The sequence below is a fragment of the Aedes aegypti genome, chromosome 3 (genome assembly GCF_002204515.2).
Source record: "Aedes aegypti strain LVP_AGWG chromosome 3, AaegL5.0 Primary Assembly, whole genome shotgun sequence".
Classification (NCBI taxonomy): domain Eukaryota; kingdom Metazoa; phylum Arthropoda; class Insecta; order Diptera; family Culicidae; genus Aedes; species Aedes aegypti.
In genome coordinates, this window is record NC_035109.1 from 34,218,830 (window position 1) to 34,242,621 (window position 23,792).

The 23,792-nt window shown below is 40.1% G+C and overlaps 1 protein-coding gene across 1 annotated transcript; it reads left to right on the forward strand.

Moving 5' to 3' along the window:
* Window positions 1-2,371: 2,371 nt before the first annotated feature.
* LOC5566392 (protein ABHD18) lies at window positions 2,372-22,049 on the forward strand. The gene is made up of 4 exons (XM_021854892.1): window positions 2,372-2,971; window positions 19,780-20,047; window positions 20,114-20,226; window positions 20,288-22,049. Exons 1-4 carry the CDS (start codon window positions 2,880-2,882, stop codon window positions 21,495-21,497), a joined length of 1,683 nt encoding a protein of 560 aa, XP_021710584.1. The 5' UTR covers window positions 2,372-2,879; the 3' UTR covers window positions 21,498-22,049.
* Window positions 22,050-23,792: the final 1,743 nt, after the last annotated feature.

A 23,792-nucleotide genomic window follows, 5' to 3' on the forward strand; every position in this document is an offset into this window, starting at 1 on the left:
CCTTCAATATTTGCTCCAGAGATTCCTTCTTAAAAATCATTTTCTACATAAATTCCTTCAGTATATCTTTGAGATTTTCTCAAGTAAGCCTTGATTTTTTTTTTAGGAATTCATTCAGAAATGTCTCCAGAGAAATGCCAAGGAAATTTCTCATAAAAATAAATCCGTGATGTATTTCTAAAGAAAATCCTAGTGTCACCTCTGACAAAAATTCTGTAAGTTTAGACGTCACCCTCAATGAACAAGAAACTCTGAAATAACTCGTGGGCCCTCGAAAAAGTTTTAAAGGACATCCTTGATAAGAAGATAATTGAAATAATCAGTTAAATCTTGTATCTTGTGTATGAATGATCGGAGGAATTGTTCGGAAAAATGATGAAGTATGAACTGGTATGAAAACTTAAATAAACTTTCGGAGATTGCTAGGCAATGTTTTGAGAAACTTTTTAAAGAAATGTTTGGTAGAATTGCTGGAAAAAATAGATTTGCTCGAAAAATTCCTTAAGGAATTTTGGATGTCTAGGAGGAAACGAGGATGAATTTTTAAAAGAATTCACATGAAAATGAGGAGGAATTCTTGCAGGGTTTCTTAAAATATTAAATTAAATATTGAGCTATATTTTTCAAACACTCTGGAATAAACCCATGCGGGTTTCTTCGAAAGAAATTCTGTAGAAATTTTTGGAAGATCTCATAGAGAAACAAATGGAGAATTCGGTCGAAAGAGCAGAGAAACAAATTCTCGGGAAAATTCTATGATAGTATTGGAAAAAAAAATAAAGTAATACTTGAGGAAATTACTGGAGGTTGTAGCTTTAGAGTTTTCAAGGATCTGCTGGAGCAAATTCTGGAGAAAATCTGATAAACATGCTTTGAAAAAACGCTGGTAGAATTAGTAGGAAAATTTCTTTATCTTTATATTTATATCCTTTTTAAATAAACTTTATTAAACAAATTTCATAAAAATGTATCATCACACAGAAAATCCATAAAATATTTAGAGGGCATACCGTGCTGCATAGAATTGCTGGACGCTTCGAATGCCGGACACTGGCCTTTTCCACGGTGTTTTTTGATCAAATTTCGATTTTTTTTGCCTAGAATGCATAATTAAGATGTCTTCTACTTTCTCCATACATAAAAGTCGTCGAAAAATTATTTTTTAGGTGAGTTAAGGCCGTTGTCCGGGATTCAAAGCATCCAGACACTTCGAATCAATACGGTTTCTCAACGATACTGCAAAAAAAATCCTTCAAAAAGTCGTCATAATCCACGTTAAACATTTTTATGAATGATTAAATCATTTTTGATGAATTAAAAATGGATTCAGCCAAGAACTTCTAGAATGTGTGCTGTAAGAGTTCTACAGGAATTGCTGTGAAAATCGTCAGGAGATACTGCAATGCTTTGTTAAATTATATAACGAATTATCGCACGCTGAGAAATCGCTAGCACTATCACACTCGTGCGGTGTATAACATGATCCAAAGATTCTTCAATAGTCTTCTGACAATTCTCCATGGATGTTCCAGAAACTACTCAGAAATTACTTCCAGGAATGTATATATTGAACAGATAATATTTTTTTTAACTTTTTATCGACCCTTCTGCTGATCTTTTTTTCGTTGGACCGTGGGTATGACAACCCTTTGACTGTCCTACCCAGGTGTTTTTGTGCGTAGTACATGTCCTACCTGTCCTACCCACTTCCCGCGCCACTGTTTCACTTGGTTACACTAGATAACCTAAGAGACATTCCATTAAAATTAGAGACTTGCCTTAAGGCTCAAGAATCCATCATTCAGTCAATAGCAGTCATCAAAAAGCAGAAACCAGTTTTTTCGCTCAAATTTAAAGCAATCCTAATTGAAATCTATCATCGCATTACAGATAGCAATTGCAATGCAATGATCAATTTTCATGAGAATTGCTTCAATTTTGAGCAAAAAAACTGGTTTTTTAAAATTTGTAAAACGATGATTATTATTTTCCTCTTATGGGAAGTATGCACTTCAACAGAAAAGTAATCGCCTATCTCGATGCGTAGGAAATTTCTTGTAAGAAATGCTCAAGAAAAGCATTTATCTTTTATCGCAGTATGCTGTTGAAAAGAAATGTCAATTCAAATGGAGCTCACTGTAGAAAATTTCTTGATCATTTCTTGAGCAGAAATTTTTACTTTTCTTGAGCTGAACTGCATACTTAGCTTTAAAATAAAGATCAAGTCCCAAAAAACATGCCTCAGAAATCTCTAAAAAGTGACTAACTACCAGCCCTGCGTATAGCATCGCACTTTCGCTAGTCGAACTCCCTTGTACCAATACCACCGCCGGTAGCTGGCTGTGTCGTTTGTACCATAATATTATTTAAGCTCCGGACGGATCGTGCCCCACTAGTCGTCAGCAACAACTCAAACGGTGAACACACAAAATAACGAAACGCTAACATTTTTATTTCGCTCAATCTGTAATCAAGCGATATAGACACAAAGACTTTGTGATATTTTTTTTTCGAATTTCAACCAAGAAGAAAGCTTTTATAACGAAACTGCATTATAAAAAATCGTCGTTAATTTTAAGGTTTGGCGCACAAAGGAGGCGGACGTCGTGAACAGGAAGTGCTTGTGCTCATCGCAGCAACCGGAGAAAGAATCGTATTTTGGTTGAAAATCCAGATTCAAGTAATTCAAGTGAGGTGCGCGACATACGCCTACTATATACCACACTAGAGGGTATAGATTGGGGTGTAAAGCCCGAATTTTCGCGGGGCTCCAAAAGTGCGTTGAAGAGCGAAGAAGAATCAGTGGTGTTTGACGCGACACATCGGACCACTTTTATTTTTGGCCTCGGCGCGGTCGTGTGACTCGATTCGGAGCAGCCATGCCACCTTCACGCCTAGACGGGCTGTATCGATCGCTGCTGTTGACCAAATTCTTCTGCAAAGGATGGGGCAAACCGGAAAATCTCGAGCGGTGAGTGACAACGTTTCATTATCAGATACCTAAGTAAAATCGAAGGCGAGTCATGAACGCGATGTTTGCAATGCTTCTAGAAGGTGCTCTGTTTTTTAGTGGGATTACGCTCAAGTGAACACGACAAAAGTTTCACGTTGGAACCCATGCGGTGTGTTTTTACACGGATTCGGTTTAATTTTTGCAACATTCTTATCAGTCGCTTATCAAGCCCGGGAATGACCTAATAAGAGTAGGCTGTGTGCATCACAGCTCACTCCATCCAGTCATCATCACAGTAGGAGGTGATTGCTACACCACCATGGCTGTACGGGATGATCGCAGTAGTCGGGTTTGTTTGTGTGCACTAAAGTGTTTTGAACTCTGTGGCTAAAAATAGCTCGTTTGGAGCGAAATTGGTTAGATTAGAAGAAAACAGTCCCTTTTGCATCTGGACTAGCTATTACGTAACAAAATTTTAGCTCTCGTTTTCTATTCGCTGTGCCGCATAGCGCCAAAGCGTGCCAGACAAAGGATGCAATGCGACTAGGGTGCAAGAATCAACTGTTGCGTTTCATTTGTTATCATTGGACGTCGATAAACAATTAGACATTACTTTTCAAGCAACATTTCATTTTTTTTTTGTCGTGGTCTTACAGTTGATGATGATGATATGACCTGCCATCTATTGTAGCAAGATATCCACCGGTAGCAATGGTCTGTTCTAACAAAACAATTTGTTCAAGACTGTATGACTCTTTATGTTCAACCATACTCCTGTATGAAGGGCCAAAAACGTATGGTGGACCCGTGAGCAGAGACACTTACGCGAAACCCGTAAGGAAAAAAGAATCTCCTTCCAGAAGTACCTTTTTGTCAAGGTCTTACACTGCCCATAAAAGCATAACTGTCTTTTGTGGATTTCCGAACCAACACGTTCTTCATTGCAATATTCATATTTTGATATATTCTTTACTTCGCAATCGCATATACAAATTACCACACTTTGTTCGAAAATGTTGTGGAAAATAAGACTGTAGTACATTCCATATTGAAAAATAAATGTATAACAGTCTCTGTCCCATTAATGCTACAACTAGATAACTAGGAAATCAAAATTTCGAGATGTGCGACATTGAAAAAAATATCATTTTACAAGATGATGATTAATCGCAGAGAATATGATTGAAAAATAAACTTTAACTTGTGTATTTTGAATCACACGTTTATGAGCCGTGGATATTTTGCAGATCTAATTAATATCTTCTTTCAACTTAAATAGCAACTGCAAAACTTGATTTGTGTCTATGTTTATATTTTAGCTGATCAATAGAACCAAAATAAGTTATCTGTGTGATGATGCTTAATTAACACAGCTTGGAAATAATGCTAACCGATAGCACACTAGAGCATTTCAAAACAACAAACTAATATAAAAACCAAACGAATTAACTGAATGGCGTCAAATGTATTGTGTTTGATCCTAGCCAGACGGTGGGTAGAAAAACGGTACACACGATCTTTACAATAGCGCCAGTATTGAGAAATGCTTGATGGTCCGAATTAGAACAGGGTCCGAATTGGACCAGCTTCCCCTAATAAAATTCGTTAAACTTCTATTAGTCGATATAGGCCTTTTCATGTGACAGATCCGTCTATGCATTTGTTTACATCGGTGGAGGACCGGTGCTAACACGGGCCTGTCATTTTCATAGAAGAACTGTCAAAGTGCTTCCCGATCAGCTGATTTGAGACGTCATGTGAATAGGCCTATAGGGGGACCATCGACACATGGTCGAAGATCGAAAACCGAAATAAAACCGAGATAGACAAAGGCACGTGGTAGCACGTGGCTTTTCATGACATTTCTCTTTGTCAAAATGCTGTCAGATCGCAAGGTTGCACTTTGCCGTCTCACTTCTAAGTGTCACACTTTCAATGTGTGCTGTTCAATTTGGTGTGAACAGCGCAATAATAGCCTATTTTTAATTCCGCTGCCATTTAATGGCCTACACTCAGAAATAAAAATAGTCACAGAATTACTAAAGTTTATGCATTAATGACTATTTTCTATCTGCCTCTCTTTTATTCTGCTGTGAATTTCTACACTAAATGTCATTTCGCCTGGGTTGAAGCTTAACGATGCTTCAACCCAGGCGAATTGACAAATAGGAATAATCTTCCCTGCAGTATGAAAGAGAGGTAGATAGAAAATAGTCATAAATTACTAAAATATAGTAATTCTGTGACTACCCGTGTTTCTGAGTGTACTTTTCTGAACCGACGTAGCACTGTCGTGTCAGTTAATTACGCAACTCCATTATACGATATTGAACGAAAACCATCGAGTTTGTTAGGAAGATATTGAGTCATAGAACAATATTTAATATTGTGGCTATGAGAAACTGTATGAAACAGTTATTAATTTAGATGATATGTATCCTGATAAAATTTGATCTAAGTTCCTCCAATCCGCAATTACTGTTGCATCCACTCTATCATTAAAATGCGTCATTCCCTTTCACTGAGGGTTCACCACTTCGCATCTCACTCTCAGCTGATTGAGGGGATCGATTGCTCGCCATAGGTTCTATATTTGGGAAACCTTTCGTTTCTTTCGCGCCGTTGCATGGCGCGATTACTCAATGCAAATTCCGCAGGAAATGCCACATTCAGATCGGTTTAGCTTTGTTGACGTGCACCGATGGAAGCTTCTCGAACTGCAAAAAAAAACAGAAGTGTGTTTTGTTTACAACATCGTTTTCCTGTTTATCGACGCGCTGGCAATAATATCGACCAAGGACAAATGCGGCGTAATCGTCTTCTGTATCCTTCACACAAGACATAGACGGCGGCTGAGGCGTCGTCGGCTGCGGCCTTGCACGCTAACTTGAAAGTACCCTTTAATGGGTACTTTCGTACCCATTTTCCCCTTAAGTGGCTTAACCCATTAAAAGAGTAAATCCCGTTTACTCATTAATGGGTATGTAAGCCGAACTTCAAAACAAGGGTATTTTATACCCTTGCGATGTCAACATAAAATGGGTACAAAAACCCCATTTTTATTTTTATTTATTTTCCAGGCTAGGTTGAAATTCAGATATATGAAAAATAAAAAAATAATTTAAAAACATTTCTAAATGTTCTGATAACGTTTATTTCACTTATTGTGCAGCAGTTTAATACATTATGTTGAAAAATTTCACCTTGACTTCTGTTACGGCCGAGTCGGAACGTAGCTTAGAAACAGTATTTGTCGCTGTTTCCTTTAACTCCTCCTTCGGAAATCTTGTTCCGGAAACGGAATCATTCGTTCCATCACCCTGATGCACGTCCATCGGCGCATATGCTGGTGGGACATCACATATCGAAGAGAATGCTCCCTCGGGTTCTCCAGGGTGTTGCCTAATTACGTGTGCCTTGAGAGTTTTAAACGAATTTTGTATCGAACCACAATAGCACTGCAAATACGACGGATTATTCCCGCTAGTGTTCAATTTGTGGCCTCTTAAGTGAGTTTTAAATTCTTCCAGACAGGCTGGAATGAACATTGCGCACTCAGGTACAGTACATCGGAATCCTGTAAGAGTATGCAAATGTTCGGATGGATTGTGGAAAACTGGAACTATGGTAACTTACCTTCCAACTTCCGGAACGTTTCACCATCTACATTTTCTCTGATTATATCCATTTCACGCGATTTCACTTTCGGCAGCAATTTGGACAACGATAAAACTCAACGGCACTAGGAAATTGACTTAAATGAAGACTTTTTGCTAATCACGAAAAGTTCCTTGAAAAATCAAAAACAAAAATGGCGATGTTGATTTTAAACTCAAAGAGTATTGTTTACCCATTATGCACTTCATCAGCAGAACTGCATAATGGGGTAAAATGGCCCATTATTTGGAGCTAGAAAAATACCCATTATTTGACAGCTCAGTACTTGTGAAAAAAATGGGTACAAGATACTCATTTAATGGGTACTTTCAAGTTAGCGTGTGGAGGCCAATAGTTTGGCACAAACAACGATACGCCAAAACTGCGACAGAGGGTGTGTCGATCGATAAACAAGGCTGCGGTGCAAGCTTTTCATTAATTTTTCAATAAAGACCGCCAGAAGGCTTTTGCCTTCCGACTGAATCAAGCGAATCAAGCATCCGAGTTGCGGTTTCAAAACAAACCCGACTGCACCAATACACTTCCAAGCAGATCCATGTTGGTAATAGTACGGTGCGTGGGGTTTTCATGCGATGAGAATAAAAACATTGGGTTTGTGAGAAACAACAACCTGTCTGGCATCACGTACACAAAGTTTCGATCGATTCAACCAACTAGTGGGAGTGGAATGTGTGCAGCTGACGCTGTTCTCATGAATCGATTTTCAATAAGTTCTGGTGATTGTTGTTTTTATCCATTCTGTTCAAATGGTAAGCTTCGACAGAATTCACTGGCGTTGGACTTGTCTGCACAAGCGTTCTTGGTTTCCAATTCCACGTACTGATGACTAGGTTTTCGAACTTTTGTTGTGACAGGGTGTCTACTACCTGGAAAACCTGGAATTATCAGGGAATTTAATTCAACCTGGAAAAAACCTGGAATTCTCAGGGAATTTTGGCTACAATCAGGGAAGTTATTTTAAAAAATTAATAGATTGAAGAATATGTCGGTTTTGTGACACAAAATCTCCTCAATCAAAAAATTTTCGGTTGCGCCGCTATTATCAGCCTCCTGACACCGCCCATACAACCCCATTGAAAAATAACGAGCAAACATCTCTGGTTCCCACTGGGAAGTGGTTCCCACTGACAGCTCAATGTTTGTAAACAAAGAACCGTTTGCGGAATAACAATCGATGAAGGCGAAATATTTTTCTCCGGAAAATTTCTTTTCTCGCATAACAACAGTTATTCGAACAAAAAAACGGTTGCAAACTATTGGATTGCAGTACAGCAAGTCAATTCGGGTTGATGTGATTAGCTAAAACACATTTTAGTATTGGAGGAAAAATTCCCTAATATGATTAGGCCAATGTACGTTGTTGCTCTTGAGTTTGATGCTGACCACGAAAACATGGCTGCCTAGCACCGGGTTGGCTATTATAGACAATTCGAGTGACAATTCGAAGCTCGGCAGTCAAAACTTCGGCGAAGTTCGGCGTCGGCATTCTAATTTAGTGCTTTGCCGATGCATAAGGAATACCTTTGTCGGCGTAGCACTTCGGTAGAATGCCGACGCCGAACTTCGGCGAACTTTTGTTGGTGATATTTCATTTCTTTTATGAACTTCGGTCTAAAGTTAATCTGAATTCACAATAAAACGCTAATTGACATGTTCAGTCCTTTCAACGATTTTTATTTAATCAGCGTAAAACATGTTTCGACCAGGAATCTTAAGATTGCCAAATTGGAAAAGGCAAGTACAGCTCCAGTAAGGAGGCGTTCATGAGCAGTTGATAAGTTAAAACCATTCCTAAAATTTAACAGAAATGTTTTTTCGCCTATTATACAAAAATAATAAACTTTGTAGGAAATGAGCAAAAATTACAACAGGCACGTTACATAGTACATTTCTCAAGTAAGCAAATTTTCTTTAAAAGTCTTGATCACTGTTTTAATGCAAGTCTCCATTTTTGATTATGGTCCTTAAAGTCTCTATTTCAATAAAAATTATCCCTCAAGTCACTTTTTCAATTTGCTTGCAGTGAATTCTGATCCAAAATTCTAAAGGCTCAATAGAAATCCACAAAAACTTTTTGGCGAATTTTCCACAAGTTCTTAATTATATTTTTCTTAGAGCTCGCGATGAATGTTCCATTAATTCTAATCATTTCTCGAGTGATTTCTTCTTTAATACCTTCAGAAATTACTCCAGAGATGCTACCAGCGATTTTTCATTGGCTGCTTTGAGGAATTTCTTCAGAATCGGGTCCAAAAATCTTAGAGCACGTCAACGCTTCTACAAATGTTTATTCCAGAGATTTTGGAAAAAAAATTGTTTCAACTTTTTTCCACAAAATCCTACAATAATTCCTAAGCCGATTGTGTCATTTATTCCAGGCATTTTGATAAGGATTTTTCAAATATTCATCCACAATTACTCTCAAAAATCCTTCAGGCATTATTAAATGATATGTATTATAAACATTCCTCGATAATTCCTTGATAAATTTGGCATAGGATTCCTCATCAGGTTCCTCCAGAAACTTCTTTTGTAATGTATCCAGCATATCATCGAAATATTGTTGCAGGGGCTCAAACATTTTTCTAAAAAAATTTCAAATAAAATTAACCAAATTTCCTTCGATTCTTCAAAACATTAGTCAAGGTTCAGGGATACGGTCCGAATTTCTCCAAGTAATATCTTGAAATCGTCTTGTAGGACATTATTTAAAGATTTTTATTTATTTTTTTAATATTTTAGGAAAAATTTTATCAAAGAGATCCTCGAAGGAATTCATCAAGACGTACTTAGAACTCACACGAGATTCATCTGAGGTTACTCTAGGATTTTCTTTAGAAATCAAACTCATTTATTTTTTCCAAAACAATCTAAAAAAATCCCTAATATTTCGCTGGATGAAAGAATATTTAGAACTACTTTGAGAAATTAAAAAAAAAAGTTTGGGACATTCCTGAAGGAATTTTGAATTTTTGAAGATGCTCTAAAAGAAAATCAATGGAATAACTTTTGGATGGATAATTTTAGATGTGATTATCCAGATTGAATTATTGAAGGTATATAAAACGAAATTCATGGAAAAATTACTTAGAAACTTCGTGACAAATCTCAAGACAAACTCTAGAAGAGATCTGCGTAGTAATATGTGAAAGAAATCTATAGTAAATCGAGCTGTTTTACTTGTCGTAATGTCATGAGAAATTCCGAAAAGAGCTTCAGAATTATATTTAGAAAAATGTCTGTTCAACTTAGGAATCAAACGCTCATCTCGTGCTTCCTCCTCGTTTGTTTTTGTCAAGGAAGAGGTCTACAAAGTTCTTATTTCTAATACAGTCATACTACCAGCTCTGATTTCCCCAAAAATGCTCTCCAGAAATCCTGAATCCTATTTTAAGGGAAAGGATATTTTTTTCTTAAGATAGAATAAACTATTTTTTTCATATCTGACTTTGACGATTTAAAGATAGGAGAAGGTATCGACCGTGATTGTTTTTATTTTAATTGTTTTATGGCTTTAGCGGTCATGCGACTCAAAGCTAAAGGGAGTCAATAGAAGCAAATGATGGAAATGAATAGGTGGATAGACGATTTAAGGCACTTTCAGATCATTTGATAAACATTCTTGATTTCCGTAGCAATTTAATAAAAATCACCATTTTTTAATTTTTCCTATGTTTACACGAAGCACAAAACAGAAAATTGTTTTTTATTGAAGTGAAAAAAACTTTGAAATTTTTTGTGTAGATACATTTTTTATTCAAAGTTACCTTTCATTTGAAAAAAATTTTAGTCATCTAAAATTTACTATTTTTATATTTTGAGGGATTTCTTCGACCTGGAATTATTTTTTAAAACCTGGAAATCTCAGGGAATTTCATTTCCGTAAATGAGTAGACACCCTGTGTGATGTCCGATGTAACAAAAAAGAGCTCATTGTCGCACTTCGTTGGTGATCTCGAGACCGGTGCCGGTGTTGTTTGTTGATATTATTTCAATATACTCAGTACATGTACGATCATGTGTAGTTCTTCCTGAAATCGTTTGTAAATTCCTTGTCCATCGTCTTCTACGCTTATTTCGTCGTCTCCAGAATCCAGTTTCCAGAGATCGCTCTATTTGACCAACGTAGACTTTATTGTAGTAGAGACCATTTATTTTGTAAAAGATGCTTTATTCAGAACATTAAGCCAATACTGAGAAGGATTAAGTTGAGAATGGTTCATTGAAACTTGAAAGCATCTGATGGTTACATATTTCTTTTGTTTGATCGGAATCTTGAAGCTTCCTTTCGATGGAGCTCATCAGTGCCCGCAGAGTGGAAACGGACACGGAATCAGCGCATTTCTTCTGTTTTGCGCGCATTTGCTGGATGCCCTCGACTGCCACGCCGCTTCGTCGAAGTGTTACTTACTTATGGATCCTGGGCAACCATTCTGGTGCATACGGCCGACGTGAAAGATTTCCACCCTGGGCGATTGCCAGACCTGCGGCCAGGTCTAATTGTCGTCGACTTTTTTTTATTTCTTTGTTGAGGCTACGTCACCAGGAGCTTCTGGGTCTGCCTCTGCTGGATTCAAATACAGGGCTTGTTTGCAGATTTCGTTTCCGCCCCGACCTAGCGTGTGACCGACCCATCCCTCCTTTCGTTGTCGAATTTCGGTTTTTATCGGTTGCTGGTGGCACCGACGATGGAGCTCAGAATTAGAGGTCCAGTTGTGTAGTCACCATGCCCGAATTATATACCATAGGCATCTGTTGATGAACACCTGCAGCCGTTGTGTGTTCTCCGCTGATACAGTAGAAGCATTAACCTAAGAATGCTAATGTCGCTGCTGTTCGTGTGACCAACATCTAGTTTGCTGCGATGTGACAGCGTGAGCACCGGGCCTCCAAGGGTCAAAGGCCAAAACAAATCATCCTCTTTTGCGTGGGATCGAGTAATTAATGAAAAATAACAATTAAAGGTAATAATTAGTTGAATAAGGTTTGTTACAACAGCGCCACTAGCGTTCTACTACTAATATTTCTATTACTGATACACACCACGTTTTACTGGCGTGTAGCAGCACAGATTTGACATTTTTTTTTTAAATAATTTTTATTTACTTCATATTTCCATACATTCTTACAGTTTTCTTTACTTCTAAAACTAACCGCTTACATCTATTTTTGTCTACAGAAAATTACAATACTTTCCAAAGTGTTTTTTAAATGCCGTTATACAAACTACCTTCTTTATTTAGGTTAAAAGAAATCGTCCTACTGACAAGGAATAAGGCTGTTTTTTGTCTTTCATTTTTTGGGTTTATTTTCCAAGACAGAATATTCTCCGCGTTGACAAATTTTAGTTTTAAATGCTTTGCTAAAATAATATTCGTAAACTCCCATACTTGCTGTGCACCCGAAGTACATCCCATGATACGGTGCTTATTGTCATCAGGTAATAAGCAGACCTCGCTGTTTGAATTTTGGAGCCGGCCAATACCGTATCTAAACTGTTTTTCCCTATTTGGAATTAGATCATTTACAAACAAGTAAAGCTGTGATTTATCCTCCATAGGCAAGAAATTTGAATTGATATTCTCCCAAACATTTTCCCACTGTACAAGAGGAAAGGTTTGTTCTATTTTCGGCACTGTGTTTCTTTTATCAATGAAGTACCAATACAACAGTTTAACTGTTGTAAGATCAAAGTTGTCCTTCAAATATTTAGCTTCGGTTACCCACTCCTTTCCATTTCTCGATAATTTACTCAAACAGTCTAACGTTAACAAATATTCTTCATCACGATTTGCGTTTTCATACGTATCGTAGAGAATGTTTCTTATAAATAAAGCTTTACATTTACTCTCAACATCGACAAGGCCGATACCACCGTCTTCGCATCTCAAGTATAATTGATTACGATCCGCTTTAAAAATATTATTACCCCACAAAAATTGTCCAACCATCGATTTGATTTTTCCTATGTGGAGATTACTTGGAGGAATCACCTGTGCGACGTACCAAAGCTTTGAAAGTACGAAAGTATTTAAATAAAGTCCTTTTTCATATAAACTCATATTACGAAATTTACTGTTTTTCAATTGAAATTGGATGTTTTTTATGATATCATTGTATGTCAAATTGGCCATCTCAGTCCATTTGTTCGACACATGTACCCCTAAAATTTTTTGATGGGCTACTTCCTTAATAAGGAATGGTCCTCCTTTGCATGAATTAATTCTAACATAAGAAGATTTGTCTATGTTTAATTTTATTTTTGAATCCATGCCATACGAATGAATAATTTGAAGCATCAAATCAAACTCTTCTTCACTCTTGACGAAGAGGGTAAGATCGTCGGCATAAGCAGTAACAACTAAAAACCTATCATATATAAGAATGCCGTTGATACTCGATATAAATTACAAACAGTACCATGCTCAAAGGGCACCCTTGTCTTACAGATGATTTGATTGGAAACTGTTTTGTTAAAAATCCGTTGAATAAGACACATGACGATGCTGACGCGTATAATTGCTTTAAGCAAGTAACAAATTTTTCTGGAAAACCGAATTTGAACAGGACTTTCCAAAGAAATTCGTGACTGACACTATCAAAAGCCTTTTGTAGGTCAAGGCTTACCAGAAAACCCTTAACTCTCTTATTTTCAAGGGATCTTGTAATCAAACGACGAATATTTTGAATGTTATTAATACAAGACTTATTTTCCATGCACGCCACCTGACCAGGACCAAGTATTTTTTGCAAAACGGTTGTAACTCTGTTAGCTAGTATTTTACAAAACAATTTATAGTCCGTGTTGAGCAAACTTATGGGCCTAAGGTTATCCAAATCAAAAGAATCCCCTTTTTTAGGTATCAAAGTTATTATTCCTGAAGTAAATTCTTTTGGAGGTGTAACTGAATTAACTAAATATGCATTAAAAATGTTAAATAACTAATCTTTAACAGTGTCAAAATGTTTTAAATAAAACTCATAAGTCAGGCCATCAGGGCCTGGCGACTTTTTAGATGAATACATTTTTAAAGTAGAATGTATTTCATCAACTGAAATAGGTGCAATAAGCATGTTCTGATCGTTCAGATCTAAAGCAGCATTCACATTGCACAAAGCGTCTACGTCGTTTAAATCTGCTGTTGAATCTTTATCGAATAATTTCGAAAAATGGTCGAAAATAATATTCCCTAATTGAGCAAGATCTGCTACCAACGTTCCGTTATTTTTCAAACGAATATAGGAACAAGTTCTTTTTAGCTGGGCAGCAACTTGATCAATATTATTTTTTCTTCCGAGGATAACGCCTGAGGACCTAACTTGAAAACGAAGTGTTTCATACGATCCATTTCGATTTCCATAATTTTTTATTTCGTTATTTGTAACTCATCATTAACATCTTCTCCCAATATAAGCCTATCAGTTAGTTTCTGCATTTTATCATTCAAACTTTGTTTGCTCTGATATATACTCTTATAAAGGTTCCAGCTCTCATTCTTAAAAAAACTTCTACATTTTCTTTTGAAGGCAAAATTCCACCAAGAACTTCGATCTGTGGAATAAATATGTCTGTTTTTCAAATTATCATACTCATCGATAAATCTAGAGTTGATTGTATCACTTTCGATCAACTGTGGATTTATCTTCCAATATCCTTTACCACGAATAGCTAAATCATTTTTTTGAACTTTTGCTTGGAAAAGGACTGCTCTGTGATCAGAAAAGGCAACGGTTACGGTTCGTGTTTCAGTAATGTTCTGAACTACTGTTGAATTAGCATAGAAACGGTCAATTCTTGAGGCCGAATCACCACGAAGGAACGTAAATTCATTAGTTTTCTTCTGCAGAAGAATATCTTTCAACTTGAGAGAATCAATCACGCTTTTTAGACTAGTGGAATAATTTTTACAAGAATTTTTTGTATCACCTGGCTCCAATATACAATTGAAGTCGCCACCCAGTACTGTTGACATAGCAGAGTACTTACCCAAGTGCACAGCAAGATCTGTTTGAAACATAATATCGCGCTCTTTTTTCTTATTAGTTCCTGAAAACGCGTAGACATTGACCAAATTCATGTTTGCTACCGTTAAGGATAATATTCTGCCATTTGGATGATAAAGAACGTCTTTATACTCCAACCCATTCCGTATCAGTATAGCTGTACCTAACGCTTTGGATGGCCTATTTACAATTGCTTGATGCGAATGTATGAAATTGAAATTTTCGAATATAACCTCTTGGAGGAAAACTATATCAAGATTATAATCTCTTACAAAATCCCTTAACAAATTTTTGTTCAAATCTGAATTGGAGCTATTCAAATTTACTGTACTAATGGTTAAAATGTAGTTCATTCTGGATTAAACATTGGAATTGAATACTCGAATTTTGGTGCGTTGACTAATCTGACTGTTCTTCCAAATATTTCATAAACTCGCAAAACTAACCCTCGCCTTCATTATCCGTGCACCTATGTCGATCTTGCAATCGTTGTCATACGCCAATAGGGTAACGACTGTTTATTTCGTTCTTAAACAGTTTTCGGTTTCTTGGAAGTTTTCGATATTCTCCACTGTTTGCCCGGCTACTGTAAAGCTGGAAGGGTCATAATGACATGTGTGGCGCTGCATTCTTACAACGTTTATGAACACAGCGCACTATTCAAATATTAGTCGCGACGCTTGGAGATTGAGAAAAAATATACCTACCTTGATACCTTGATGGCTACAGCGTAGCATCACGCCATTGCCGGGCGTATTGTAGAGCTCCATCTTCGTCGGTCTTGGGCGAAACTTCTCCAGTTGCCCTGAACGTTTAGGGTCGCCAGGTCCTCTTCCACTGCGTACAGCCAGCGTATTCGTGGTCTTCCCCGAAGCCGCCGACCTCTACCTGGTTCCCTGCTGAATATTATTTTCGCAATTCTTTCTTCCGACATTCGCACTAAGTGACCAGCCCACTGAAGTCTGCCGTATTTTACACGATTGATAATATCCGCATCTTTGTACACTTGATACAACTCGTGATTCATGCGTCTGCGCCACACACCATTTTCGAGTTTCCCACCGAGTATTGTCCGCAGCACTTTACGCTCGAAAACACCGAGAGCTTTCCGGTCTGACTCTTTCAACGTCCACGCTTCGTGCCCGTAGAGAGCCACCGGAAGAATCAATGTTTTATACAGGGCGAATTTTGTTTCGGTTGGCAAGCTGCGGGACCTAAGCTGGTTACGTAGCCCGTACAAGGCCCTATTCGCAGCCGCAACACGTCTTTTCACTTCGCGGGAAACGTCATTGTCACATGTCACAAGTGTTCCAAGGTATACAAATTCTTCAACAACTTCAAACACATCCCCATCAAACACTACCTCAGCACCTACACCACCATGCCTGACTCTATCTCTACCTGCAACCATGTACTTCGTCTTGGTAGAATTGATGGTCAGACCTATCCTCGCTGTCTCCCTCTTCAGAGGCACGAAGGCCTCTTCCACTAACCTACGATCGATTCCAATCAGGTCTATATCGTCCGCAAAGCCAAGGAGCATGTGCGACCTTGTGATAATAGTGCCATTTCTTTGCACGCCAGATCTCCTAATAGCACCCTCAAGTGCAATGTTGAACAGTAAATTCGAAAGTGCGTCTCCCTGCTTCAATCCGTCTAATGTCACGAACGAGGTTGACACCTCGTCTGTGATCCGAACACTTGATTTCGAACCATCCAGTGTAGCACGTATCAGCCTAATTAGTTTCGCCGGAAAACCATTTTTAGACATTATCTGCCAAAGCTCATTTCTTTTCACTGAGTCGTACGCCGCCTTGAAATCAATAAACAGATGGTGAGTCTGCAAGTTATACTCCCGGAATTTGTCTACACACTTAAACGGTTTCGCCGAGAACCCAACAGCTGATATCTCGGTAATAATTTGACGATTCTCGGTAAAACTTTTACCGATATCTCGGTAATCGTTTACCGAATCTCGGTAACGTTCGCCGAGATCTTGGCAAAAAATTCGGATTGCCGAAATCTCGGTAAAATAAGTACCGAGATTCGGCGTTAAAATTTACCGAGCTCTCAGCTGTTGGGTTCTCGGCGAAAAATTTTACTGAGGTCGGTGAAATAATTTAAGTGTGTAGGATCATTCGCAAGCTAAACATCTGGTCCGTTGTCGAACGGCCCTCACGAAAACCAGCTTGGTATTCGCCGACGAAGGACTCCTCGAGCGGTCTCAGTCTGTTGAACAGGATGCGCGACAGAATTCTGTACGCCGAATTCAGCAGGGTAATTCCTCTGTAATTGGCACACTCCAGTCTGTGCCCTTTCTTGTAGATAGGGCGGATGAGGCCATCCAACCAGCCGGTGGGCAATTCTTCGTCCTCCCATACCTTCAGAAGTACTCGGTGGATCGACTGGTAAAGCTGCTCGCTTCCGTGCTTGAGAAGCTCGACCGGGATCTCGTCCTTTCCAGCAGCCTTACAGTTCTTCAGCTCGCTGATAGCCTTTTTAACCTCTCCTATGGTCGGTGGGTCCACAGCTTGATCGCCATCATCTATGTTCATCCTGTTCCTCGCTACATTTCCATTCTCACCGTTCAACAATTGCTGAAAGTGCTCCTTCCACCTGGCAGCCACCGCCGTTTTATCGGTCAGCAAATTCCCTTCTCGGTCATTGCACATGGCGGGCACTGGTACGGTATTGTGCCGCGCACCATTGACCGTTGCATAAAATCTCCGCATATCATTCCGGTTCATGCTTTCTTGTGCGTCAGCATCCACACTTTCTTCGTGCTGCCTTTTCTTTCTGCGGTGGATTCGCTTTTCTTCGGCTCTCGCTGCCCTGTACCGCTCTCTGTTCTGTCGGGTACCGGCCACAAGCATACGGCTTCTGGCGGCATTCTTCATGTCTGTCACCCTCTGGCACTCTTCATCGAACCAGTCGTTCCGTCTTCGTCGTTCACCAGTGCCGATCACTTCCCGCGCCGTTGTTGTCCCAGCTTTATGGATATGGTCTCACAGGCTGTCGACGTCTCCAGCAACGCTGACTCTTCCCAACTTCTCGTCTAGTTGCTGACGGTACTGCGCAGTCAGTCGCTACCCCATCAGTCGACAAGCGTTGTATATTGAAGCGTAGCGTTCTGTGTGTTGCGGAACTCGTGACGCTGGATAACCGCGCCCGTATTTTAGCTACAACGAGATAATGAACCGAGTCGATATTAGGGCCTCGGAAGGTCCTGACATCAATGACATCTGAGAAATGTCGCCCATCAACCAGCACGTGGTCTATTTGGGAGCAGGCATCGCCACTCGGGTGTCGCCAGGTGTGTTTGCGGATATTCTTTCGCGCGAAGTATGTACTGCTGATTGCCATCCCTCTAGCAGCAGCGAAGGTTACTAGCCGCAGGCTATTATCATTGGTAACGGAATGAAGGCTTTCCGTTCCAATGACGGGTCGGGTTCTTTCCCGATCTGCGCATTTGCGTCGCCGATGACTATCTTGACGTCTTGTTTTGGGCACTCTCCGTAGGCCTTATCCAGGCTCTCATAGAACTCATCCTTCATGTCATCGGGCTTATTGTTCGTTGGCGCACCGCTAGCGCATGACGGCTCACCATAGTAGCATGTCCGAAAGAACTTGAAACTATTGAGAACCAGAGCTACAGGTCCAAAGCCCTGATAAAGGTGGATGGTTGTGATGGCTATGACCGTGGTCATCATGTAAAGAAAAAGCGGACGATGCTGTATCGTGTCAGCATCGAGGAGGCAGCCCCTCTAGCACGATGTAGGTAGCGCAACCCTGGTTAGGTGGCCTATCGAAGACTCTTCACCAACCAAGAAAGGCAAAAGTAGAGCAAACGGATTGATTTTACGGCAAAAGACCCGGCAACGAATAAAGGACAACGATTGGAAAGTTGGATCTTGGAACGTGAGAACTTTGAATGAACCCGCGCGTGTTGGGCTTCTGGCTCGTGAACTGCGGAATGTCGGCGTGAACGTGGCAGCTATCCAGGAAATACGCTGGCCGAGAACCGGAGAACGCGAATTCCGAGCGGTGGACCCCATCGCCAACACTACAAGTACCACATCTACTACAGCGGTGGCGACAGAGCAGAACGTGGGGTTGGCTTCATAGTGATTGGGAAGCAGATGAAGCGAATTATTCGGTGGAAACTGGTAAGCGACCGAATCTGTGTGTTGAGAATGAAGGGCAAGTTCTTCAACTACAGCCTGATCTGCATATATGCGCCAACGAGAAAAAATGTATTTAAAAAAAATGTTTGTCCTTATTTCTGTCGGATCCATAATAATAGGCTGCCACAGCAGCCCACGGTTTTGTTCTCGGTCAGGATCTCGTCAATTACGATGAGGAACAGTAGCGGTACTACTGTATACTATCCTTGCTTCACTCCAGCTACAACACGACAAGACCCCGTTGTGCAATATTTTGCACGTAAAGGCCTCGTACTGTGCTTCGATGAGGCCGATGATTTTCTCAGGAACACTCTGGCGTCTCAGGGCACCCCACATATTTTCGTGATTGAGTCGGTCGAAAGCTTTTTTTTTGGCGTTGAACGGTGCTTGTAAAACTAATGCCTGAAACGGTCCCAGCTTAGCTAGATATCGTTACAGATCTTACCGCTTTCGGTGATCAATGTTAGGCATAATAACCATTAAATATCATTGTTTGCAATCAGTAATATTAGTTAATCTCTAAAAAAAATAATTAAAAAAATTCAAGAAAATTTGCTAGGGTTACAATTTGCCATTCAATGGCAGCATAAATCCAAAAATATATTAAGTGAAAAGTGATCAAGTTGCCGCAAATGATTATCATGCATACAAGAAGATAAGAACTTGCATGGGGGCCTTGATAGGTGCTCTGTAATCCATTGTGAACCCAGGAACATACCTGAAACGAGAAAAGAGATAGCAAACCTTTGATTAACGACACCTTAAGTCTTGCAAAAACATGCGATAAGATTTTTTTCTTGCAATTCCTGACCTTATTATCATATCTTTGAACCGTTATCAAGCTTGATGTAGACAAGGAAAGTACGAGCGTAATGACTTGTTAAGGCCAAATGTCTCATTACGACTATTTTGTCAATCATAAATCTAAAATCATTCCCCCTCCTTCTCCTTCCCATACAGACTATTCGCCTTCCGGAAGATCATCTCTAACCGGGCGGCCTGCTCCAAGCTCGTGCCCCAGGACTACCCGATCGAGATCACCAAAGAGGAGGTGGCCTCCGACTGCAAGATCATCGAGGGCAAGTTCATAACCCCGCTGGAGATCTACCTGCCGGGGCTGGTGCCGGATGTCGTCCAGAATGCACACTTCCAGGTGCTGCTCCCGCTCAAGTGGAACGACGAACGGTTCAAGCCGATGTGCATCCACCTGGCCGGAACGGGCGATCACGTGAGTTGACTGATCTATTCCTTGTATTACAATAATAATTAAAATTGATATTTTTCTGGGTTATAGTACTTCTGGAAGCGACGGAATCTGATCGCCAAACCACTGCTGAAGGAAGCTAACCTCGGTGCCATCATCTTGGAGAACCCATTCTACGGTGCACGGAAGCCCAAGGACCAGAGGTAAGGCTTCTCGAACGACAAGCGAAGTTCCAGTTCAAAACTCTTTGCTATTCGTTTCCAGAGCCTCCAGCTTGCACAACGTGTCGGATATCTTCGTTATGGGCGGTTGCTTGGTTCTGGAATCGCTCGTTCTGCTCAACTGGTGTGAACGGAACGGATATGGTCCTCTCGGCATTACCGGTCTATCAATGGGTGGTCACATGGCTTCCCTAGCGGCTACCAATTGGCCCAAACCATTGGTGCTGGTTCCTTGTTTGAGCTGGTCCACGGCTTCTTCCGTATTCACCGAAGGCGTCATGAGTCACTCGATCAACTGGGACGTTCTGGAGACGCAGTACTTCTCCGATGGAAATTACCGCGAGCGGCTCTCCAAAATGGTTACCGTCGTGGATGACGCTTTCGTAGCCGGTCAGAGCTTCATCAAGAACTTCAACCAATCCGTCGAGGAGCTCAAGCAGGACATCTGCCAAACGGACGATCTGATCAACGATGATCCTAAGCCCGACGTCAATCTGACCGTAATCCGTGAAACCACGCCGGAACGAGAACAGAAGCGGATCCACATCAACCGACGGAATGTCCTCAATCTTTCGGAACCGCTTTTGAACAAATTGCTCTCGGACGTCAAGTGCGAACTGAATCAAGCGGAAATCGACGAGCTTAATCTCAAAATCCAGCTGGCACTCAAAAACTACAAGGAGGAGAACAAGACTGACAGCGACAAGCTGATTCTGGAAGTCAAGGCCGAGGAACCGCAGGAAGCTCTTCCCTCGAAATCGCTGGGAGCCAAAATCATAGAGTTCATCAGCTGGAGCAGTTCTAGCAATGCAAATGCGACTGCGAACTCCACAGAAGTGGTTCCCCCATCGCCCTCATCTGAGGTCGCTCCGTTGGAGAAACGGCAACCGATCGACACCACCAAAACCCGCTGGTGGGAACGGGAAGCGCTGCAGTTTATGCGCGGCATGATGGACGAGTGCACTCATCTGAAGAATTTCTCCGTCCCATACGACACCTCGCTGATCATTGCCGTTTGCGCCAAGGACGACGCGTACATTCCACGGGACGGCTGCGCCAGCTTGGAGGAGATTTGGCCCGGAGCGGAAGTTCGCTATCTGGATGCCGGACACGTGAGTGCCTACGTGCTCCACCAGAAGCTGTTCCGGTCGTGCATTGTGGAAGCATTCGAACGGGCGCGCAAAAAGTTGATCCCGGAAGAGGAGCCCATCCAAGACGTCTCCACGACCACAAACCTCGAACCCAATAAATAAGAAGGTGCTATAATTGACAATGGAAACCGGAAGTCGTCCGACTTACGGGGAAAGGCTGTGACCATTAAGAGGGATTATACCAAAATCAAACGAGAAAAAAATCGAAAAATATAAAATCCATTCCGGACTAGGCGCAACCCAGCCTATTAGTGGACCGGGAAGACGGCACTTCCGGTCGCAAGCACAAGCAGATTCCGGAACAAATGGAATGCAAATAAACACTGTCGAAAGCAGGCAAATAACGCAGAAAGACTAAAACTAAGGAACGGTTGTATAGTAGTTAGAAACGATGCGCTTCGAGGCATTGTGGGAACTTCCGGCCAAGACCCCGGAAGCCGAGAAGGGATATGTGGAATCGAAGCGTTCGCAGTATTTTTTCGAGTCAATGTCGATACCAGAGAAATTTATTATGAATAACAGTTAGATAACCTATTCACGTTACGCGTATTTTTAGAAACCAATCAGTTCAAAACGCTTTGTAAACTCACATTTTATGCTGGAAATAAAATAACGTATGCTTTTAGGTAGCGCTAGTGCTACTGAAAAATTCAAGTTTTGTTTCGTTTGGAATTGTGAAATACATATAATGATTCGGTACAAACCTTGATAGAGTCCAACTGCTTAAACTGGAAAAAACTACAAGTCACCAACTCAAAACAAATTTAAAAAATTCTTTCGATCACTATTCTCAAATTTTGAAACAACACGGACCGGAAACATCAATGCAAAACAACCATATCAAATGGAAATGCCTTCACAGCAACACATCGACCCTCGAGGCGAGGTGTCAAGCTTAAGGTCGAATCTTATTCGAGTCGAAAAGGATGTATTGCGCTCTATGCAAGGAAAATCGACGGATCGAGATTTTACTAAATAAAATTTTGATCTTACTGGTGATAGATGTTCGCTTCTCCAGATTCGTGCTCTTGAAATTTTGAGTGTTGATTTCGACTCATCTTCGCTTTAATCTGCCGAAATTTAGTATGACAAAGTTCAAGAGCAGTTGTAGCTCTCAGCTACCATCAACAGAACACAAGGTCGTCCTTTGAACAATTGGGTCCTAAAATTTTTAATGAAATCTTGTTTTTATTTAATAACACGAAAAAGCATGTTACTGTAACTACTTTAGCAATTTTTCCCGCTCAAATAATGGCTATATCATGTTTAAACTTTAATTTAAAAATTTGGTCCATAAATGAACCTTGACACTTTTGATCATGTTTGACGTTCGCTTAGTCGACAAAAACACCACAGGGGTTTTAGTTCGACCACTGGGGTTGTTCCTATCTGACATTTCGTAAGGGACACGGAAAACAAAATACACCCAAAATTTGAGTTTAAGCCAAAGGATGTGACAAAATCTAAAAAAATGTTTTTTGGGCTTAAACCAACGGAAAACGTTAGAAAATTGAGTAAACATGTGTTTTTGGCCTAAACTTAAGCGTTTGGCACTAAAACTGGGACAGGGCTTTAGGACCCTATTGCTTCATTGCTTTATCGTCGTTTTTGCATTAGTGCAACTGTAAAAGGGCCCTTTTCCACTTTTAACGTGCTTTAATGGTAGGCTTACGCAATGCAGCTGCATTATATATGCAATGATATAATGCTCCATGGTTACTTGGGAATGATTTAATTTTATCAAATATACGCAACAGTGGTAACAACTTACTGGGAAACTTATAATCAATGGTGCATGACAAGATGCATGATTATCCGAATGTTTTTTATCGTGACATTGAACTTTTGCAAACACAGACTTGAAAATTTGACTCTACGTTCGTGATGGCTTCCGTTTTGTAGTGAAAGAAAATGGCTAGCAAATATTGTAAAGTCCCCAGAGTAATATCTGCTGCTATATGTATAACCGATAATATCTCAAGAATAGGATTTGGAAAGTATAACATAAATTTCAGCAGAGCATTTTTGTTATCAGTTCCAATGATTAAAGCGAACTTGTAGCTGGAGTGTCATATATAATATGTTAACTAGTATTTTCAGTTTTCTCCGTGTATGGCCAAATAGGGAACCTTTTAGGGTTCATTCACAAATTTCATAACGCCGGAAATAGCCATTTTAGACACCCATCCACTCCCTTGAAACAGTTTTTGTATGAATATTCTACGAATTTTGTGTGAATTGTAACATTTTGAGGATAACCACCCACACCTTTCAGCGCTGTGAAATTGGTGAATAGGCCCTATAGCTATAACTGGTACACTTTCCCTAGACCAAAATATTCCATTGAAGCCAGCTATGAGAGGTATTTGGTTCGATGATTAATTTCAGTGAACATGA

Bases quoted from the DNA above. Each gene is read 5' to 3' on its own strand.
- LOC5566392 (XM_021854892.1), top strand. From the start codon at position 2,880: ATGCCACCTTCACGCCTAGACGGGCTGTATCGATCGCTGCTGTTGACC. The intron at 2,972-19,779 runs GTGAGTGACAAC...CTTCCCATACAG, and splicing joins AAACCGGAAAATCTCGAGCG to ACTATTCGCCTTCCGGAAGA. The intron at 20,048-20,113 runs GTGAGTTGACTG...TCTGGGTTATAG, and splicing joins TGGCCGGAACGGGCGATCAC to TACTTCTGGAAGCGACGGAA.